The 24,422-nt window shown below is 38.0% G+C and overlaps 1 protein-coding gene across 1 annotated transcript in view; it reads left to right on the forward strand.

Annotated features, from left to right (window-relative positions):
* Positions 1-4,322: 4,322 nt before the first annotated feature.
* The window catches only part of GNAL (G protein subunit alpha L), a 135,072-nt gene continuing 114,972 nt past the window's right edge, over positions 4,323-24,422 (forward strand). The window contains exon 1 of the mRNA XM_072411456.1: positions 4,323-5,107. Within this exon, the coding sequence (XP_072267557.1) occupies positions 4,630-5,107 (478 nt within the window). The 5' untranslated portion in view covers positions 4,323-4,629. The remainder of the gene's footprint in view (positions 5,108-24,422) is intronic.

A 24,422-nucleotide genomic window follows, 5' to 3' on the forward strand; every position in this document is an offset into this window, starting at 1 on the left:
AGGATAAATAATATGTTGCCATTCAGTTTTTGATGAATAGCATAAAAATAATAGTACAAATAGCATAATAATAGTAATAATAATAGCATCCTGTGAATAGCAGGCCAACCCACAAAATGGTCACCTCAAGAGCAGTAGAAAAATTATTTTTGTGAAAACATACCTAGTGTGGTGATCCTTGCAGGTAGCAATATCCTTAATCTAAATTTTAGTTTACATCACATGTTTTTCCATCTGGGCCCACTTCCACTATAGTGCTGTGTATGCTGCATTGTGTAAAGTTTAGGGCCTTGCTGTGTATTTTATTTGGACTTTTTGATGCACATCACACACAAATAAATACTGTACAACATGCTTGCTGCATTTTTTTTAAAATGACGTATTGCCAAACATGTTCGTTTAAGCAATGCACAAAGTGGAAACTAGTCCTCTTTCCTTCCTTTGGTTGCTCTGTACTGGGCTCTTCTCTACATGTCAATCTGTGCTTCTTTCTGTCCCTAGAAAACATTATAATTAGTTTTACTTTTGGTTGATGTTCTCAGGCAGGAATTAGGCCGCAAAATCGTGCATGCCGGGGAAGTAATTAAACCGCCCTTGCCAATTGTCATGTTTATGCCGGCATATTTAATTGGCGCATTCAAAGTGGTAAAAAAAATGATCAAAATGAAGAAATACGTATTATTTAAGCAACATTTTCATGCAACTATATCCACAAGAGATAAACACAGTGTAAGCCTTTTTAAGATTAAGAACTTTAGGTTATCTTAAAAAGTGATTTAGAGTGATTTAGGTACTCTTTATTTAGAAAGGTTAAGCTGATGGAAGGCCAACATATCTATGTAACATATACCTTAGAAATGATAGAGTGCCTACAACCTTTAGGAGAAGAAATAGGAGACTTTAATATAGCAGCAATTCTGCTATATCCAGACACTACGTGTTACAATAGGAGGAAGTGTATTTATTACCAAAACATCTATGTGTCAATCAGCACTGTCTGTACAACAACTTGAGCAATGATCCTAACCACTATAGCATAAAAAGGTACAAAACCTATCCTTTGAAAAGCTAAATAAAACTACTTGCAACTTCAGTCAAAAAAAAAGATCCAATAACGGTATCCCAGCTTGTCATGTTTGTCATTTGATTGTTACAGTGCTGCAACTTGAGCCAGTAGTATGGGAAGCAATGCAAAAGCTACCTATTCATGAGACGCAAATGTCAATTAAAGCTGCAGAAGAAGATATGACGTCTCTCAACCAGCTAAAAGCTTGGGGACTACAGAATTACCTTAATGCAAACATGTATTTGGACCTTGAGGTTTTAAAGATAAACTCTGTAGAACTCTTAAAGATAGGACTAACATGAGTAATAGTTGTTAAGTGAGGATGTTAGCATGATATTTTTATTATATCTGCAAAATTTGAAGATAGAGATGAGGGATATTGTTTTTAGCTCAATGTATGTATTCAAAAGTCACATATCATTCTTTCACACTGGTATCGTTGCCCAGTAGATCCCCATCAAATTTCCACCTCCTTCTCAGACATCTGTCGGCAATGCTTAAGTGCCAGAGGTAGCATGTTACATATTTGGTGGGTTGTCTGACTATACATCAACTCTGGAAGTTCTACAGAATATTATAATACCTGTTACAGTGATGCGATACCTAATTCTCCTTCTGTGACCCTGCTCTCTATGATCCTGGGCTCATTCAATTTTGTTGAGTATCCTTCCGGCCCCTAGTTTGATCATCCCCAGATGTTGGTGGTCTTCCACAACCCATTCACTCCAGTATTAGCTGTTGGGGTTAGTAGACTAGCTGGCATATGGAGTGGAGTAGTTAATAGCAGAACACAACAATTAGACAGAACATTTTTCTCCTACCTGGTAAGCCTGGATACCTTTCATGAATTCCTCTCCTTTCCATGCATTTTTTTAATTAATCATGATTAAAATGTTTTTTTAAGATGTCTATAGTGGTGGTTTTTCTACTCTTTTTTTCTTCCTTCTCTTAGCTTCTTCCCTTTCCTTTATAGACAGTATCTTTACACTTTCCTCTTTCTTGGTTCCTACCTGGCTCGTCTTTTTACGTTTACAGCCTTGGACTGCCATTCTGACTTTTTATTGGTGCTCTTTAGTTATGCACTCTTTCCCAGGCACCATTGGTATGGTAGGGAATGATATTTTCTCTCTTTGATTTATGATGTAAAGATCCCTAGTACTGTTTGAAGGTTTTTACATCTCACTAGTCTTTTGGGTTCTGCTAATGTTACTGCTTCGTTGTAGCCGGTGGTACTGTTTTATCATCATTCTATAAAAATTGCTCTTTCATTTTGTATAGTTTGAAATGCGCCTCTTGATATTGTACTTTTGCACTCTTTTGTAGTTTTGGCACTCACAATCACATTCTGTATTATTTTCCTTAATACCTGTGTGTTTTATACAGGGTACAAAAGATTTTTACATATACAAAAGATTTTTACAAATGACACATACATACATTTTGTACACTATAAAATATAAATATTTCAACCAGCTAGTGTTTTTTTTTTCAGAACTATGTTTCCTTTTATATTAGCTTTTCAGAATACCCAAGGGAATATTACAGATGGAATTGTCTCTATATCCACTAAAAAAAGAAGGACATCTGGGTAGGAAAAAGGAAAAATCGCTTCATTCTTGGGTCAGTGGCACAGTGTACCATGAAATGCACTTTACCTATTTTACCACAGATTATACATTTTCACTCCAGGCATAACATTAAGTCCTTTGCCTTGTACTACTTCCCTGGTTCCGATAATTTGGGGCCTCTGAATGACATTATCCTGCCCAGGCTCCTTTTTACCATTGGAATGAAGATAGAGAAGAAGCCATAGCCATACAACATTTGTTTCTATGGGTTACCACTCTCTGCACATGCCATTTCCCATATGTACTGTTTATGGAATCGGCCTGAAAGTACACATTCTATATTTAATTTGCAGGAGACACTGGAGCATCTGCTGAGCAATCTGTTGGTTGCCATGGCAATGTTACTCTAATGGAGAAAAAGCAGGATGGTACCAAAACCTGGGTGGAGGTCTGAAAGACCAACAATGTTTAAACCCTTTCCATTACCAATGTAGTCTTTAGGTCTCTAGACGACAGACTGCAATTAGGTTATCAAATCGTTTATATAAAACTTTGCAGAAATCCTAAAGCTGAACTATAGTTCTGCATTCCAAAATTGTGAGCAGGTAAGATTTTCATTGCAGAAGTGACAGGTGATGTCCTGCTGCAGTACAACACGTATACCGTCATGTGCCGTGCAGGGTGCTGAGATATGCCCATTATCCTGGTATCTCCTAAGGAAGATGGGATTGAATGAACCCACATGCACATGAAGATCCAACGCCCCACCCACAAGAGGTGTAAATGGTAGGCATGTTTTTTTTATTGTAGAAGGGGAATCACCTGATATAGGCAAAAGCTTTCTTTTAGTTCTGGGTTAAGTGTGGAAGGGTTAGAGCAATGCTTCTAGAGGTTTCCAGAGGTTCCTTGAGCAATGTGTGACTCTCAGATCAGGTTAACTAATACCAATGATGGCTATCTGTAAGGGTGACATTCATCCCACTGTCAGTAATGTAAAAGGCATTCTTCCGACTGACCACCAAGCAATTATACTGTGAGCCGTGGATATACTATTTATAGCAGGGGTTCCCTGAGGACCTAAAAGTTTTTTAAAGATTACCCCATACCCTCCATTAATTTTTATTGCTGTTTGTGTCCCCACTGGGAAATTTTCCCCTTGCTTTGTCCTGCTAACCATTGTAACCAGAAAAGGAAGTGGGAGGTAATCAAAAACTTAAAAGTAGCCCCTAGAACAGGAAGAATTCTTTCAACCAGATCTATGGACAGTTTATTAGGGGGGGAAACTACATTTGATAGATTTCCTCTAACTTCCTGTAAAAGACCTAGGACAGGAAATTAACATAAATTACCTAAATAACACACAGGCAGCCAAAAAAATGGGGTTTTAACTATTTCCTATTCTGGGAAGTGTTTACTTTACATGTCCTCTCTTTCATATTTAATTAAAAAGAATCAATCTTGCAATATCTATGCATGGTTGCTAATAAGGCATACAATAATTTTAGATAGAAATGATAGAGAATAGCAAGCATGGCCAAGCTGCGGTATTCTACAGAAAAGCTGCGCCTTTCCGTCGTCCTTGCGCGCTCCGATTGCGCCTCATACGCCTCCGATACAGTTATTACGGTAAGGTGGACCGGCCTGCTGAGTCCACTCGTAGAGCGCTGTGTGTGTCAGGTGATCCTCCAGCAAGTGCTGCGTGTGTGCAGCAGCCGACAGGACACAAAATGCAAGATGGCACGCTGGCAATGTGTCCGGGTCCTTGGCACACTCTCCTCTGCTAATGTGGCACCCGGGATTCCCGGCTGGATGATGAAGCGCTGATCTCCATCCCGCTGCTCAGCGTCACTCTGCCTTCCTATTATTATACCGTTCCTTCTTTCATCTGGGCGTAATCCGCACGCCCCCGATCTTTTCACCGTCTGCACGGATATCTGGCCATCGATCTGTTTGCTATTGATCGCCTACCTACAGCACGTGCAGATCGCCAGAGCCATGGGGCTGTGTTACAGCCTCCGGCCGCGGCTGTTCGGTGACCCCAGCGGCTCCAATGCCGCCACTAACTCGGATGCGGAGCAGCCCCCGGAGCTGTCGGTGCCGATGCGAGCCGGGGACCTGCGGCACGGAGATTTGCATCGGACGGGAACACCTGCCGGCTCCCAGCAGTGTCATGGCCAGCTCAGGGATGGGCAGCCCCGCCGGGGGGAGCTGTGCAAGCCGGGGAGAAGGGACAGTCCCGATGGGCTGCTGCTGCTGCTACAGAACGGGGGAGGCAGCGGGGACAGCAAGCAGCACAAACCGGGCAAAGTGCAGCAAACTCAGCAGCAGCATCCACTGCAGAAAGGATGGGACAAACTCCGCCTGGAGGAGAAAGAGGCAGAGAAGGAGGCCAAAAAAGTCAGCAAGAGCATAGATCGGGTGCTAAAGGAGCAGAAAAGGGAATACAAGCAGACACACAGGCTGCTGCTGCTAGGTAAGACACTTCCTATGTGTACTGTCTGCTTGATGGTGCCCTTGGGCGAATGGCCTGCATTGTATTATACCCCTTGTATAGGGGCCCTGGGGTATCATGGTGAATGTATGTACACAGATGTGTGATCACTGGCCATTTGTAGGGTGCCTGCAATCCATGCAATCATGTCATGGTGGTACCCCACCCAAGCAAGGGGGTGGAACATGGGCTGCTATCACACCAAGGCTGCTTTGTAGATGAATAGGCGGCGCTGATATAACCATGGGTGGCCTGGATGAGAAATCACAATTCTTGTTACAGTGTGAACAACACAATTGTATCATTTTGTCACACACACACTTTTATTTCCAGCATAGGCTGATGTTTTCATTTAGTCTAAAGCATATACACCTATGTTCATGTAAGCGCTAATTATCATTTCCCTGCGGAAATAGGTGAGTGTGTAATTGATAAATGTGCAGTAATATGATCCTATGGGATTTGTCATTGTGCTTTGCCACCTTGCTTTCACTGGCTTATCATTTCTCCAGAGTGAAAAGGCCAAACGCTCTATGTGGTCCTGCAAGCTGCTGATGAAGGCCTCAGAATATAGCACTGTATCCCACTCACTGCATCACACACACCATACCAATAAAAGATGTCAGAAAAAAACAGCATCCTCTACACATTTATTTTTTATTTTGTGTATGATGATTCATTTATTTACCAGGATTATAAATATTATATAATAGTTACAGAATATATGTCATCTCATTCTAGTGACTATTTGTATTTACTTTTTTATCCCTAAGCATAGATTGTATTGTTTGTCTTTCTGCTAAGTAAAAGGGACTTTAGAAAGCAAAATATAAATAATATTATGAGAAACATTCAGGCATGGCGCTAGTAATGGCATACATAGTTTATAAAATATACATTATGTATTTTCAATCTGACACTTGTGCTGTTGAATTTTTCATAGAGTAAAAAATATTAAATTAGCAATAAATCTAGAAAATTGTGTCTGTGCTCCTTCCCCTCTGGAATAAATAAAATGCCAAGTTGTCCTCAATTTACAGCAGCAAAGGAACACATGGGAGGGCATGTTTCACACGTAACACTAATTTTCAGTGCAGCTGTACACAACGGGTCTGATTGTTAAAGTGCTCCAAGACAGGAGAACGTAGGTAAGATAACCTGGGTAATCCAGCAAATCTGGAATGGATCTGGTCCATTTGCCAACTAATAGAAATCGATTTTTATGAAATAAGTTCCAGGTTTGCTGGATCACACGGGTACTCCCATGATAGTCTATATTTTCATAGAGTTAGAGAGCTTTAATAAACCAGACCCAAGGGGAACAAACATAAAAAACCTGTATAGAAATGACTTTGCTGGTTGTAGATATTACCATGAGGTTACCCCAGGCCTCCTAAACATTAGTGTGACCCATGAGAAAACACAGGGATGCTCCTTCTATTGTTTTATAAACTCTGCCAAGAGAAAATTCTGCAGGTTGCAGGTTTCTGTCTTTTTATATAATTTTGAAATGAATAAGATTTATATGATTACATTAAATGTAGAGATACTAAAGGAGTTAGTTCCTTGCTATCACTCATAATCAGACATGGCTAAAGTGTGGGCACCTTGCTGTGCCTGCATATATCTGAATGAGATGTGTTACATTGGCCTGCCCATTCAAAATAAATGGGCAATGAGCATTTTCATGTTGGTTGCATTAGCCAGAACGCTAAAAAATGAGGACACTGCATGTATTGTAGTGTGCTACATCAACAATCGTATGGTTAACGGTGCATTTCTACATCCCCCCGGTATGAAAGAGTATTTAGGTAATAGTTGTACTCTTTTCACACCGTGGAGCCCCATGTACTTACTACCCCATGCTATATAAAGGGTCTTAACCAGGGGTGTCAAATTCTGGCCCGCGTTCTAAATCTGGCCTGCAATGTTCTTTTTTTTGGCCCCTAGAGGGAATCATAAATATGAATTGCAGCTGGCCTGCCACTACATTGAAATAGCACCGCTAATACTATTATACCGCTATTATAATTCCCAGCATTACTCGTATCTATGGACCAGCAACCTCTCTGCCTATGTATGGCCCCGCATTGGACTGTTTTATAGATGCAGGGAATTGTAGTGGTGGTGCCTATACAGTGAAGAGGGAGTTCCAGCCTCTCATAACATTAACACCCTCATTGGACTGTTTTCTTGACGTAGGAAATTGTAGTAGCGGTGCTATTTCAGTTTCAAGTTTGGCCTGCAACTTTGTCTAAGTTTTTAATTTTGGCCCACTGTGTATTTGAGTTTGACACAACTGGTCTTAACCATCCAAAGTCTGAATCTTGGGGCAGTAGAGGTTCTGACATTAGAGAATCAACTGTGCTATGTGTTTTCACATTGGCTATGAGTCTTTGTCCCAAATGTTACCAAGAAGGAAAGTCCACACGGAAAGAGCACAGAATTGGGCAATTGTATACAGTGTGCAATATCTATTCCTAGTGTGACAGTGCACCATGGGAATACCAAATTAGGGATGTAAAAATGATGGGGTAAAGAGCAGATATCATCACAAGGTTATCCCAGGCCTGTAAAAGGGTGATTGAGTTTTTAATATTGAACTTCTGTGTTGAACAAGATGACAGTGTATCTAAAATGTACAGAATGTTAGAAACCTTAATTGGATAAGTGTTTGCATTTAGTGCACATTCAATCTCAGTATGAATTAACAATAAAACTTTAATTTCTTTATTTCCCACATTATGTACATTAGATAGCAATTGGATATGCCCCTACATAAAGTCTATTTATTAGGAAATTTCACCTGACAAACAGGATCTGAGCAATATTAATCTCATATAAGGCTGTCATGACCTATTTTTGTAACCTTCAAATTGAACAGCACTGTATGAAATGTAAGATTTTATAAGTTGCAGCAGGGTGCTGGGGGCTGGAATGCACCCTCTTCTCCTGCCTGACACCAGTGGTATAGTTCTGAGTGTCTTAAATAACCACTGATATTAATAAATAAAGTGATTTAGCCCAGGGTCCCTTGAGGATGGAAATGAGGCCATTTTATAAAACACTGGTATAGGTAAATGAAATGACAAAATATTGTGCAGTATTAGAACTGTACTGTACATGACTGTATCAGGTGGCAAAGTTTGACTCCATACCTTTACAACACAAAATATACTATCCACTAACTTTCACTAACAATTCATTCTGAACACCACTGTACTATATGTCTGTTAATGAAAATATACCAGTACTGTGCCTCAAACTTCAGATGAGGGACCTTGCTTTGGGTTTTGTTAATTAACCTTGGTTTCTTGGTGTAGACATTAGAGAATTTATCTTTTCCTAGTTTTTCTCCTCTTGGAAGCTCTTTTTAGCCATATATAGTTTCTTTATAGCACCTCGTTGCGTCTCAAAGCCTTTCTGATAGGATTGTTATGAACTGATCTATGATTTGGATGATGGTGTGATGCCATAGTAGAGGAATTCTGTTAAATTGGCTGTCTTATTGGTGTTTCCTCTCCTGCATCAGTGGCTGTAGATTCTAGAAGGCAATCATTGGTAAGACCTTCCATGAGCATGCAACTATTTCTCAACATAACCCTAATTCACATCTTACTTAACTGGTTACCGCAACATTTATTTAGATGGACAGTTCCTTTTCAACATCTTACAGGTTCCTGAACAATTCTGGCCATACCTATTTTCACACCAATTATGTCATAGGTTTCCAGGATGCTCAAATGCTATCTAAACAAAATTCATGATGGAGCCTTTTTACATAATATATTGATGGATTAATCATCTTTACTGTAATTTTTTTTCTGTAAGCTTGCTAAGGTAAAAAATTTACTCCCTAAGCTATTAGTTCTAATAAATAAGTGGTCCAGGGAAAAAAGTAAACTACTTTTACAAGAATTCCATGCTCTGCAATAGCAAATCTGATTTGTAAAGTATTAATAATCACCCAAGCCTACTTAAATGATTATCATTAGCATTAGTGTAATATTTTTTAATTTGTTTTAGCATTTCATCTCAGCAAAAAATAACTGGCCTTTTCCAATTTTGGAGACAGCTGTGTGTTTCTTCAAAAGTGATAAAAGTATGACACCAATGGATAGCTGCCTTGCTTCATGATATATTGCAGAAAGTTGCAGAAAGATCCTAAGTGGTCTGTTTGTTTGCACAAGCAACTCTACAAGTTAAATACCCAACCTCTGTTGACTGAAAATTGCTCCATTTTCTCCTTAAATATGTGAGATGTTTTCGGCTCCTGATAATAATCTATATTGTGCTACAGTCACAGTCGCCATGGCTATTAAAACTTCTCCCTATTTCCTGAAGCACATAGCTTTTGGAGCTAGTTAATTTAGTTGCTTACATTTTGGGGATCGTAGATGTAAAATACTTTTTTTTCTGCGTCCATGTTTTTATTGCTGTTTTGTCTGATTTTGCCAAATTTAAAGTTAAACTAAAATTATTAGTGTGGGGAAGAATTAATAATGAAATAAAATCATATTACTGGCTGTGACACCCTTGTGGGGCTTCCGAATTACTTCTTGCTATGGTTGCAGCACAGGAATTGAGAAAGGAAGTCATCACTTGGAGAAGAAAACACATTTTAGTAAGACAATAGTTTAATCCCTTTCCCATTTTACTGAAAAAAAATAATTTGTTGCAGTCAGTTTCCTACTGAAAAGATTTCCCATCAGTTTTTGTCTTTATGAAACCCAGACTACAATATAAATATAACTGGGGTTCTATCTAATTCCCCTTTCCAAACTTAGAAAAAGTTGGCCAGCGATAGGCTTGAAAAGCGTTTCTCTACCTTTTTTTCTTTATTCATAAGCAATTCTTAAGATAAGGTTCAGGTCCTGTTTTCCTGGTGTTCTAAATCAACCCTTATGGACCAGTATAAGGATCCGAGGGTCATGCTTGTGACATTAGACCCCACACTATGGAGGCATCATCAGATAGGAGGACAGTCAGTCACAGCTCAAGAAACCCTTGTCGGTGCTGGAGGAACCCGGGTTGAGAATGGCTGCCAGCCAGCGACCATCGCTTTGATGATAAACATCCACACTTTTTTTATTTTTGATACAGTGGCTTTATTGGCTGTGTTTATTTTCAAATAGGATGAGTAATATCAGTAGAAAAAAATTAGTGAAAATGCACTGACTATCTAGAATTGCTGGGAATTACTAAGCCTGTGCTTTACTATATGCTAGCAATTAAATGGTGATCCCCAGACACCTTTCAGTTCAAAGTATCACTTAGCATGTATTGGACATTGCTAGAAATTGTATATTCTTTGGTTCTGGACATAGAAATGGTATGCCGGCAACATATTCAACCAGTTCCTATTCAACAGAAAATGCAAGCAACATTTTTTCCACTTGGGTTTATTTTGGCAACAAAATAAAGCTAAAATAGCAACCAAAACGTTAATTGGCACCATAGGCTGATAAACCGTAGGGATAATCCTGATTCTTTTGTTATTACTTTATATCACCAAATGTTTCGGTGGCTACATGTATACAAAACTTCAGTGTAGGTAAGTATAAGGAGCATCGAACTGAAAATTTTTTTTATAGTAGATTAAATCTGACAAGATTCAACAGTAAGATTTAAGCTGTATGGGTTTGGGTGTGTAAACTGAATTTTTATAATTGCTAGTTGTCAGCCATTTGGCTAATTTGCCTGTGTAGTTTAGGCACAATCCTAAAAAAGGAAAAAAAAATGAATAGAATATTACATGCCCATGGGCTGGGACCCTCATTTATGATGCTGTGATGTCCTGATTCCCCAGTATCATAATGTTGGATAGGTGACCTGACCCAACTCTTTCATTTCTTCTCTTCCTGATGCCTCTTGTTATTAATGCAGGGCATGGGATTTATTCCCTCATTTATGTTCAGGGTTAGGAGCAAGGCAGCTGCTCCTTATTGGGTGAAGCCCCCGGGACTTTTACATTATACTTGAAGGTGGATTGTGTAGCAGTTTGCCCCCTCTATACTTCTGAGAAATTGACATCAGTGACCTTGGACTTGCATTTTTACCTTGCTTCTCCGGACTCTAAGCACAAAGTTGCTGATGTTATTTGTTAAATCTGTTGCACCAGAATATGATGTTTTATTTTGATTTTTTGTTACAACACCTTATTGTTATATTTTGTAGCAGAACAGCCCCACAGATATTGCCAGATCCTATATTTTGTACAGCAGCTACAGAATGAAGAGAAATTAGGTACTGAAGGGAATTTGTTTACAGACTATAGGCATTATTCAGTTGTGGAAATTGGGCATGCTAACACACACTCAACACACATGCTAACACAACAAAAGCCTAACTTAAATACATAGGGTGCCCCCCAATTTAGCGACAAATCTGTGTAAATACAGCAGCTTTTAGGGCCATGTCACATAGTCATCTCTGAAGCTACCAATACATTGCTATTGGGAGAATGATAAGAGCTAACCTGTTGAATCACTCCTTTCCATAAAATAAGTAAATACATTTACGTTTTAACAGAACACTGTATCAGAGAAAAAAAATTCAGGTCTGTTTTTGTTCACCTTGATTTTTAAACACATTCAAATGAAAGGGACATGTTTTAACCTATACTTTAATATATTTGTTTTATTGCAGGCTGACATGTTTTTTCTTCCAAGAAAAATAAAAAGGAAAGAAGCTCTAGTTTTTGGCGCCACTGTTTTAAATTTAAAAAAGGAATATCTTCACAATGGCTGCAGCTGTAAATATGAATGCGTGAAATTGTTCCTTATTCCATACATAGTTAGTCATACAGCTCATATATGGAGATGCTTTTTAAAACTATGACATCTTGTATGGATGAACACTGATTGTTCAACACTTTTGTTTCCATCAGTTATTTGAGCATAAGGATAAGCACCAAATTCTTGACATAGTTGGAACTATCTTGCATATAACAATTGTTAACCAGACTTCTTGTTGAGAACTTTAAAACGTGTATGCTGGATATTACCTGCAGATGTATGGACATACCAGTTGAATTTGATGAATGGTTCAGTGTTTTGTGGTGTAAATAATAATTTTCTGGATTTATTTGACCATCAGTGGCCCTATATTATATTACTGTATATTGTAACTGATCAAGATGGCATTGCAGAGTTCTCCCCAGACCCTTTTAGCTGGGTGCACCACCCGGCATTTTTCAGTAGCCACCCGTCTGTTTTTGGGTGGTTCCTGAAGAGTTGGGTCACAATACAGGGGCTGCCACCCTACTACAACTTCTTACCACCCGGCAAAAAAAAAAATTCTGGGTTGAACACTGTATTGTATAGGTAGTTTTTCTAAATAATGGTTAATAAGGGAAGAACTAGCAATACTGGTACATATAGTTCTGGTCTATGAATGTTTTGAGTGTGAGTTGGTTACTTTAAATGTATCAAATTGAAGGCAGAACCAAGGTAACAGATGCATAATACCTTACAGTAATGATAGCTTTTAATCTCTTGTTGGGTCTGATCCCTTGGCAGTAATGTGTGAGCAATAATTGATTAAAAATGTGTTAGCGTTTAAGTATTGTTTGCACAATATATAAAAATATTTCTAATTATGCACTTAACTGTTAAAGTTATACGTATAAAGTGTATTAGCAGGACTTAGTAATATAAATAGTATATACATATCTATATATATTTTCTTTTTGCTATAGAAGAAAGAGAAATCCTTGCCATTGGCACAGCATTATTTCTTTATTGGTTGAATAAGAAAGGTGTTGTTTGCTCAATGTTGCTCTGCAATGTTTCAGTCAGAGTGGGAGAAGTACACTGCTTATCCAATGAAAAATGCAGGTGCAGCGCTATACAAAAAGGGGACTTTGACAAAACTTTGACCATTGCTTCTTTGAGAGCTGGTTGGCCTCATGTGGATTTCACATACTGTCTCATAATTGTTCCTAAAAACAGTATCCCATAGGGGTGGCTTGGATTCATAAAGGATGCAAACTACAGTACTTAGCGTCAACACTGTTATGATTGTTTAGGAACTCGAAAATGTGCTAACAGTAACATCTTATATAGGCATCATATGACATTAAATTGGCTCTGCCATGGATATAAGAATACCTTGTCTGGAAAAACAACAGCTGTAGGACACTTTAAAAAATATTTTTTAAGGGTTTATGATTAGTATAGTATCATAGTATATGTAGAGACAAAAAGACATTGCAAAAAAAATCAATAATGTGTAAAAAGAGCCACATTGCAAAACATATATGATGGGTGTTTCTCAATCAGGGTTCCTCCAGATGTTGCTAGGGGTTTTGAGATCAATAAACAATTTGTGCCAGTTTAACTGATACCAATGATATTGTAATAATTTGTAAGGGTGGCATTCTTCCCCTTGGAAACCACAAACATGTACTGTGAGCTGTGGATATAGTATTTATAATAGGTGTTCTCTGAAGACCTGAAAATTATTTCAATGGGTTCTTCCATGTAACTCTACCATAGATAACATAGGTGTATAGATTTGGTAGAGGTTGGGTAACTGTGACATGGGCAAGCCTGAGGGCGGTTATGAGCTGCAGCTTTCGAAAGGCTCAGTCTCCAATTTGCATTGTGGTGCAAAGTTCATGGTTGACAAAATTGTTGTTTGGAAAAACATTCTCATGGAGAATGCATTAGGAACGCCTGAGTTAAAAGAAAGCTCTTTGCTTCCAGTTGTGTTGTGGTTTTGTTGCAACCTGGACTTTGGCATTCCCAACTGCAAGCATCAAAAGTGTAATAATACTTTGAAAAACACCATGTGAACTCGCAGTTTCAAGTGTTTGGAAAAAGTTTTTTTTTTTTTTGAACACTAGTGAAGACAAACACTAACTCCAGTAATCTCCTCCTCACTTTGGAAAAAAGAAATAAATGGGCTATTTTAGGAACGTATGGGAGGATGGGAAAGTCTTTGAGATGATACTAGTTTATTTAGTAATGTGATGGATGGTTGCAGTGTTGTGGTCTATTTTTGGTGCTTTACAAGATTAGATTCCGGAGTTTGTTTATTTAACAAATGACTAGCAGGTGCATGTTTAATGTCTTTGGATCAAACTAAATAAGCATTTGTGCAATCACAGCAGCGGAAGTGAAAATTATTGCTGATAAAGGTTTTTAAAATTAACAGAATGGCGATTGTTTACAGAAATACATTTTTTTTTTTTTTTTTTTTTTTTTTGTAGGCCCATTTTTTTTCAAAACAGAGTGGCAGGCAAATCCCAATGACCAGGTAGCTGAGACATCTGAAAATTTATGGATGGCTTTCAGAACAAAAGCACATCTAAAACACTGCAGTTTTCCAAATATACAGACTAACAATGTCAGTTGGTAGCCCAGAGTGGGTTGCAAATGTGCATATTAGTTGTTTTCCTAAACCAGGAACCAGAATAATTTTCCATACTTTTTTGATGTGAAGTAAAGGTGAAAGAAGAATATTGGGTGTCGTTGCATTAGTTTCGTTAGTTTACTGGCTGTCCTTTTTATTTAAATTGTGCTAAAGCCTACAAAATCATGCCAAATGCTTGTTTAAAGTTCCTCCATTGCGTACATTAGGATCTGTATTCAAGACACTATAAGACTATAGCTGAGAAATGCTTAAAGGAATTCTAAATTTAGCCCTTAAAACTAATCTCTAGAATAACATTAACCCATTCTCCTAAAACTGATCTCTGAAAGAAAAAAAATATGCATTTTAACTCTTCAAACAATGGTGTGCAATGTACCTATCGCTGCCTTAATTACATTTCCTATTGGCTTTCCAGTATCAATAATCGTCAGGGGACAGTAGGGGACCTCATCTCAGTGTAGAATTGGTGCTGGCAAAAAAAAACTGGTGAATATTTCTTACTTCTCAAGTGTAGAAAAGATTACTTGCAGGATTGGTGAGGTTGCCCAGGGATGGGCTTTAACATTCAACCTTCATCCTCATGCCTAAAATGACCCTGTGTCCAGACCATGCACCTGAAGGTGTTGGATATTCTGAACACAATTATAAAAGCATTTCAAACTAGGGGGTCTGGGGCTATCATGCAGCCGCACACTTTGCACCTCTCTATGTCCACTACTATCTATAAGCTTTGTGAATAATTTGCAATTTTTTGGGGGAAGATTACTTCCAATTCACATCACATTTCCAAGCACTTCCTTTCCACTATTGCTAATGCCATTACCGCTGCGTCCTTTCCCCATTCAAAAAGGTTCCAACTGCTGGACAGCCAAGAGAAAATGTGCAATCACAGCAACTAAAACGTATGTTGCCCCCTTATTAAAACTTACCCTTAACTAACATGTCTGCCCTAACCTAACCCTAAACAATAATTCTCAATTGTAGCACTACAATATAGCTTTTAGCAACAAATTACATTCAATTTATATAGTAGCTGACTTCTGATCCACATACTTGTTCAAGGTCAGTAACAAGTTTTTTTGCCACTGCAAAATTGAAAGAGCCATATTCAGTTTACAGGTGGTAAAAACATCAGAGTAGAAGCATTACATTAAGTTGCTGCACTAAAAGAACTGCCCCCAGACCTCCAGGTTTACAGATACATTTCAACCTCAGTTACACCTAAATCAGTATACAACTTATCTTTTATTGCTTTGCTATGTATTTTTTTTAACTCAAATTCAGCTTTAGAAATATAATTTTAAAACAAACCTGTATGAAAAATGTCAGTACACAAACATACACCTTCACAAATAGTTTACTTTTAAGAGTGCAAATGTAAAAATTGGTGCTGATCTACATTTGTTGTTCTGAAACAAAAAGTCAGGTGGAGTGAGATGTTCCACATTTGCTGTCCTGGGCTATAGCTGATGCAGTGTAAGCACTGCTTGGTAAATAGGGCCCTAGCTCTAAATGTACACAGGATCTGTGCTGTTCTTGACTCTCCACTTGATTGTATGTATTATTTATTAGGAGCCTTGAAGTAGGTTGAAGCTGTGCAGTCATATGTTCACGCAGGCTTGTGGTAGGGAAGCTGACCCAGATACTGCTATAACAAAGACCACGCCAATGAGGTTTATTAATGATGCCTTAAATTCTCATCTATACAAATAAAAATTGTGTTTCTTTTCACCTTTGTAATACACTGCGTTAAAAAAAAAACATAGATTTATCATTCACGTGACATATTTGTTATATTCTGTGCATATGTTTAATGTCATCTCTGTTTTATCCCTCCCTGTTTTTCGTATGGCTTAAAATGGATTTATACTTCACTTTTACTTTTAGCAATTGTAAAGTCTAAAATGCTTGCCTCTTCCCTGATAAATAGTGTTAGGGGTGCTCCCAGATAGATAGCAAACTACTTACTGCTGTGTGCCCAGGAATAGCAAACCAACGCAGACATGGACATTTGTATACATTTTGCTAAAGTGATGTGCACAAAGGTTCCCAAATGCTCCCATTCAAATGGGTCTATTGTTGAGCCTGCATCTTAACACTTTAACAGCTATCACATAACTATTAGAATGACACTAAGCTTTATAGTTGTCTCTGCAAAATTCATTGTTTGTTATTAAAATATTAGACTGATAGTTGCTTCCAACCAGCAGTAGCTTTATGTAGGATCCCATTTGTAAGATATTAGCTGTTCTAGATTCTGTGAACCCTATGAGATCACAGTATATTGCTTTGCCTGTGTAGGTCAGACCTCTAAGAGGATATGTATGCATTATATTCCTGCTACAGTTAGCACTGCAAGCAATTGCCATGATAATAAGTAGACAATGTCTTCTAGGCAGAATCTTTTAGGCCTTATTCTATGTAAAATAAAATGCCAAATTGCATGACCCTGTGTGGCTGGAAACTGTTATTTTAAGATAACAGTGTAGACTGTGTTTTATCAATGTCTGATGTTTATTACTTCAGCTACAAATAGCAATGACCCATGCAGGCATAGCTCATAAAATATTGATTGTGTGCAGTAACTAATAGCAATCAGGTTTCACTTTATTGTAGTCACTTTAAAGCAAAGTCTAGGTTGGTTTCTTTAAGTGGGATCAGTTCCCTCATTTTGTGCGTAATTTAGGCGTGCCTAGTCTATGGCTCCCCACTTGTGTATCTACCAAGTGTGTATCTGTACTGTCTTTGTTGCCTGTTGTAATCACAATACACATTATGCCCTCTTTTCTGCCTGCCCATCTTCCCATCTTGTTCTTCTTTCCTGGTACAGGGCATATGGTATTTTTAACAATTTATGTAACCATGAGCACTGGTATACTGTATGAGCCATCAATGAATATAAGGGCAGGACAGAGTCGAATGGCAGATTTGGAATAAGTGGGAGGAAAACGCATATAACCAAATTTGTCATGACAATAATATAGCTACAATTACATCTGTTACAATATCATCCATTATTACTGAACACCAGATAGATGTAAAATCATAATCAAAATACCTCATTCTATTGAGAATCAATGATGAGTAAATATAGTTTTGCTTACCTTTTTTGTTGTTGCTCTTCCATATTTTGTGTTGTATTAAATATAAAAATTTGTAAATTTAGTCAGTAGAGGGAGCTTTGTATTTGACTAGGCATTAGTCATATTTAATGCTTAATAACTGTTGAGGTAAAATATATAGGTACAATGTTTGAGTGACTTCTATTTATTCTAAGAAAGGGCAGTAAATCACAAAGAAGAAGAACCTAAATATAACATAGGCAAATTGGGCTGCTCACATGTACATATAATGATGAACTATGCATAGTAAACCCATGTTCAGATTAGCAAAGGTAAAAAGTAACGCAGACCAATAAACTCTCCCCTTCCATACACATTACCATTTTTGTTTCATTCAACTCAAAGAGACAGGTTGAGTGGCCACCATTAAATCACAACTGCCAACCTTCCAGGTCAGTGACTCACTACATAGTAAAGCCAAAAGATAAAGGTAACACAGCTTTAAGTGACAAGTAATGCTTGGTTGACCCAGATAGACTTGTATCTTTTTGTCAACTAAGTTAACTGTTGTCTTTATTTGGTTAGGAAGAAGGTCCACCTATTCACCCCCTTTAGTCACAGTGAAATCAGTAGGTCTGGTAGGTGGTAGCTGCATCTGTGTATGAGAAACACAAGGTCGGCGGTATTTTATGAATGGTTAATAAAGATAAAATGTGATATGTATAATTAATTTTCATTGTCTGATAATCCCTGCCTGTGTTATTCTGTTGACACAGAAATCACTAAATACAGTGACTACCATGTTGTTAATATGAACACTTTCAAATAAAATATCCAACATAATCCCCTATTGACTAATTAAAGTAAACCAGACAAAACTGCTATTTTTTTTATATTTGTCAGGGGTAGGTTCTACTTTATAGATATAATGAAATTCTCAAGTTGAAACCCTATTTGAGGTCAAACACTTTTTCAATTGTTTATAGTAAAAAGCTCTTTTCTCTTTATGAAAATACTTGTTCTTGGGCTCCCACATTAGAGTTTTTTGCAGTAGTTAAATAATAACCCTCTCCCCAATATAAAGCTATGTACACATGCCATGTAATTGTTGCCCAGGACAATTGGTTGTGCTTTTCTTTGGCAAAAATCTAAAGTGTGCACTGCGGTCCCTCGGTGCAGTTGATCAATCTGCCTTGGCGGGCTGATTGGGAATGACTGCTGTGCTTTCCTGTGGAAAACAGCACAGCTATTATATTACTGAAAATGTAATGCTCATCTGAATTCCTTGTATACATGCATGCATTTTCTGCTGTTCCGGTTTAAACAGGGTTCAAGATAGTCTATGCATTTTTTGAATGTTGTAAACTACTTGTGAGGAAAAAAACTACTCACTTTCAGGATTTGGAGCTCACAATCCAATGTCCTCATCATAGTCATATGTTAGGAAAGCACTTTGTATAAGTCATATGTTAGGAAAGCACTTTGTATAAGTGTTAAAGAAGAAAGTTGAGGCTGAAGTTCAGTTGAATGCTGCTATATTTACAGCCAAACTCCTCTTTACAGGAGCAGTTGTCGGTCTACACCTAGGAGCGGCTCTGGAGCCATGGCTGCCTTTGTACACTTCTATAGTGTACAGGATGACTTGTTGGGTCAGTACAGAGTCCTGCACACTATTGTAGAAGAATCACAGACCACTATGCAAGGAAAAATCAGGAAAAAAATCTCTGGTTTTCATTGTCATGACAATGATTTAAGCTGAGGCCGCTGACAGGATCAGATATTTGATATTTTTAGCAGAAGTTAAGGAATAAATGATATGTATGGGAAATGCATTCATACCTTTCTTACAAAATTTGATCGCATAATACAATCAGACTAATAGAATACGTCTAGCTTAAATGGAATATATTGAAGTGTACATTGTAGTGGCTGCAGTAGGTGACATATGAAATTTTAAAAATGAAGTAACGTGTGAACCACTGCTTAGGGATCAGCATACTTGACAGCTGGGATTACAAAGAAGGTAAATTACACTGGGGAACAATTTTGAACAAATTTTTAGTTGACTTAAATTTTTAAGCTTATTTACACTAAAATAGGTATGCTGATTCTGAAAGTGCAGTTTTCTTCTATCACGTCAGTTTTTTTCTCTACAGCTTATATTAATGCGATTACTGTAGCGTGGATTTGTATAGGCCATTCATTTACATGCAAGACAGTGTTGTCAGAGGTTGTGCGCTGCTCTATGTAGTGAATAGGCAAAATTTATTTTTCTACTTACACACGTATTTCCTTCCAGATCATGTCTGGCTCTGCTGTTTCTTGTCGTAACTGCCTAAACAACCCTAATTCATTTTTTATATCTGTGGCAGTTTCACCATTACCAGTCAAAGGGCGAACATCAGCACATTTGTAGAGCAAGCCTATTAAACATATTTCAAAGTTAAACTTGGTGTTCAAGATAAGTCTTGGGCCCCTCATAAGGTGTGCAAACTGTGTTGAGGGATGTGGACAAAGGGAACACGTGATAGGATTTCATTTTGTATACCTATGTAATTCTACATGCTATGGATCAGAGTCCCTTTACTGCGGTGATGAAAGTGAAACAGTAAATTAGGTTAAAACTTCACAAGAGAACATATAGCTAGTATGATGATTAACATGATACAAACTATCATCAAGAAGGGAAAATAGCTATGGTAAATGTAAGTATGCACTTTAAAACGAGTATATTACCACGTACCACCCATCATATATACACCACATAATTATGTTTCCTTGATTTGGTTGAATTACTGATTTCTTGATTTATTTTGCTACACTATTCAACTTGTATGGTCAAAAGTTTAAGTTGTAATTGGTTAAGCATATGTAAGCGGAAAGGTTCCAAATATTTGGTAGCTTCACACAATGGCTACTAGAGAGTGCATTTCGTAGGGAACACGTGATAGGATTTCATTTTGTATACCTATGGTTTGGCGAGAGCCAGGAGATCATTTCAGTGACTGTTACTTCTGTATAGTGAAAACGTCCGGCTATAAAAAGAAAAAAAAAGTGTAACATAGAGTATCCTAGTCTACCATCGGCTTTACGCCCAGTGGCTCATTCAGATGAAATCCCAGTGCCGGTTTTCGTTACACTACCCTCTATTGAAAAACATGATTATGGTGATGATTTAGGTGACAACAATAATGAAGAGTTTGAAATTAAAGAGGACTCTGTTCCTAACGGATTTGATCAGCACATGATTTGGGACTATCAAAGAAGGCTTCAGAACTCCTAGCATCAAGACTGCATGAGAAAAACTTACTTGAAAAAGGAAAGAAGGTATCGTACTTTCGAACCAGAGAAATTGCATTTCTGCAGTACTTAGGACTGACAGTGGCTTTGCGTATTGCCATAACATACCTAATATACCTAGTTTAATGGAGGAATTGGGAATTACAATCTATACCTCAACTGAATGACGACTATTCATCGATAGCTCAAAGTGGAGCTTAAAGTGTGTCCTCCTTCACAATTGCAATATATTTGGGTCAGTCCCAATTGGCCATTCAGTTTCTCTTTGTGAAGAATATGCAGACATAAAGAGAGTCATTGAGTTGTTGCAATGTCACCAACACAATTGGGGCATCTTTGTTGACCTTAAAATGGTATGCTTCTTTCTTGGTCAGCAACACGGATACACCAAGTATCCCTGTTATCTGTGCATGTGGGACAGCAGAGCTCATGAGAGGCATTGGGTGGAAAGGAATTGGCCTCCAAGATCTGCCCCTAAACCAGGTGATCCAAACATTGTACATGAGCCACGTGTTGATAGAAATGATATTATATTCCTGCCTCTGCACAGGAAACTGGGTCTGATGAAGCAGTTCGTTAAAGCTTTGCCAACTGAAGGAGACTGTTTCAAGTACCTCATTTTGGCATTTCCTAGCCTGTCATTTGAAAAAATAAAGGCCAGTGTGTTTGATGGTCCACGATTTCGGCAGCTCATCAAAGATCAACATTTCATCAGGACAATGTCAGAAGTCAAAAAGAATGTTTGGTTATCATTCAAAGCCATTGTCAAGGACTTTCTTGGAAACACACGAGCAAATAATTGCACAGAATTTGTCTCCAATATGTTTGCAATATGAGCATCAACGTGCATTTTCTGCATAGCCATCATTTTAACTTCCCGGAAAACCTTGGTGCAGTCAGTGATGAGCAAGGTGAACAATTCCACCAAGATTTGAAGGTCATGGAAGGAAGGTATTAGGGTAGATTGGATGTACATATAATGGCTGACTATTGTTGGAGCATCCGGCGGGATTGTCCTAACACTGAACGCTCCAGGAAAAGGGGCGTAAAATTTTAGGCGTAAATTTTTACCTTAACCTGTTTACCCGAATAATTTTCAAATGTTTTACTGTAAAAAAAAAAGTCATAGAATAACATGAAATCCTTTGTATGAACAAAAGAAATTTAAATAAACTGTACTTTCATTGTATGTAAAATTTGTATGTTTTTTGACAAAAATGGAGGGTATCCTGTATCGTAAAAACTGGATGTGACAGCAAAAAACTGGGCTCATTTCTGGATTTACCACCCAGAAGTTATTAAAAAACAAGTGTAAAATTTACCTCAACAAAAAATCAGTTCCCTAGTGTTACTTATCTAATTGCTCACCCAAAAGCAGCATGTACTCCCGAGATGTGGGTGGCTCTTTGCATTCTCGTAGACCATGCAGGACCACAGGTCTCTGTAGTACATGTTGTCATTGGAGAACTAAGACTGGTGAACCAATCTCAGGAAGAGGAGAAAACATGCAGGAGTAAGGAACTTACATTTACTCAAAGTATTGATGTATAGGGGCCAGATTATGATGTTGGAGGGTCAGGATGACAGCCATAGAATAGAACTAGAATTTTGCAGAATGAGAATTCAGCAATTAAAGCTGCCAGGTTTCTTTCAGGGAAGTTTTTCTTTAAATTGAGTGTCAATGCATGCCTGTGATGTGATGTCTTTTAATGGTAGTGAGTTAAAATTTCTGGTCCTTCCAAAAACTGATGTTTCTAAACTGTCAACATCTATGGAATACAACAGAACTATGTTTATAATAATAACACTGACTCCAGCAGAGATCTGTGTAAAGTGAACACAAAGACTGTTTAACATGTGACAGATGACTTTATGATACAGAAAGTGGAGCCCATAGAACAGCCACCTGGTCAGTTATCACAGGCATTTTATTCTGCCCTGCCACCAATACAATAATTTGGTAAGGTAATATACCACATATATAATTATTTGTCTTGTACCGCTGTCCGTCCATAGGTAGTTTGGAAAGGAAGTTAAAATGCAAACAAAATGTATTTAGTTCCTAAGACGAAAATAGTAAATTTAGGCTAATAAGAATAACTTCTGATTAGTTGTAATTTTTCTGTCTACAGCTAGGATCATGTCTAAGATCATGCAGGCAGGATATGAGCAGAACGATTACCTCATTAGTCTGTTGCTGCTAATTCACTGACCAGTCACTAGCTTGAGGTAGGGAAGCTGTGTTGCTTACATGAAGCATGAAAAATCAGGTCATTAGGCTGGCTGTGATTTTTGGTAGGGCTTTGTAAATCTAAGGACTGTATGCGCAGAATAAAGATCCTTTGGCAGTTAGAAAATATATATACATTTTTTAATAATTTTTGTCTGAATCTTAAGCTACGTACATACTTCCCACTGGTTCTCGCCCGATAATCGGCTCAGGCCTGATATCGGACCAGAATCTAGCGTGTGTACAGCACGCGTCGTTCATTGTCCGAACAACTGTCCTGGCGGATCCACAGATGCTGGACGAATAACGATCCTAATGCAAGGGAAGGAGGAGAGCACGCAGTGGAGTGCCACTCCGTTGCTCCCCCCCGCATAGAACAGATCTGTGCTGTATGTACAGCACTCGTTCATGCATCGTGCAATAATAGTCATTAAAAAGCATCACGAAAGATCCTTTCCAACGACTATAATTGCAAGTGTGTACCCAGCTTTAGTATAGGTGTGGTTGACTTGTGCCATTTAGATTAGGAAGTAGCTGTGCACTGGCCTATTATTAAATGGTACATCTGTTGGCATCATGTACATTAATTGTTTTTCCGAACAAGGCTTGACTAAAGTAGGGTACCGGTTGTTTCTTGTTAGGGTACCAGGTAGAATATTTGGTCATGTGGGAATATATGTTAGTGGGCCTCTGCTACAAGTTTTCTGGTCTACACACAAATAGAAATGATACATAAAGCAAAAATAAATCCACAAAAAATAGCAGGATGACTTACTGCATGTAAGCAGCATTTCCAATTTTTGGTTTTCTCAGAAATGGTCATTTAAATAGGGACTAATAGGGGTGTACTTATAAAATGGTGAATGTACCTTGCGCCAAACTTTTTTCAGTGCCATAACCATTGCTATCAATAAAATAATTGCACACGTAAGATTTGCCTGCAGTAAAAGTTTCATAATTATCATAATACCCTTGTTTCTGTCAAGGGACAAGGACGTTGGTTTGACCATTGAGGCTGCAGATAGAAGAAGGTAAGTGTTGTCTATCCTGTTCCATCTCTGGCTATTACCGCAATGCCATAAGGACAGGATCACAAAAACCAGAAAGCACTTTTGCTGCATTGCTCTCTTCCAAGCCAAACCAACAAGGATACCTTTATCACTGCTCCCCCAATGGTGAGCAAGACTCAAGAATGTGTCCAGAACATCAACATAGAAGATAATGAATGCTCACTTTATTGTTATATTGGGAAAACAAGCAGTTTGTATGTGCCATTTGGTATTGTGAATCATGCAGTGTTCAATATCATATAATCTTTATAGAGAAC

The sequence above is a fragment of the Pyxicephalus adspersus genome, chromosome 5 (assembly GCF_032062135.1).
Source record: "Pyxicephalus adspersus chromosome 5, UCB_Pads_2.0, whole genome shotgun sequence".
In the NCBI taxonomy this organism is placed as follows: domain Eukaryota; kingdom Metazoa; phylum Chordata; class Amphibia; order Anura; family Pyxicephalidae; genus Pyxicephalus; species Pyxicephalus adspersus.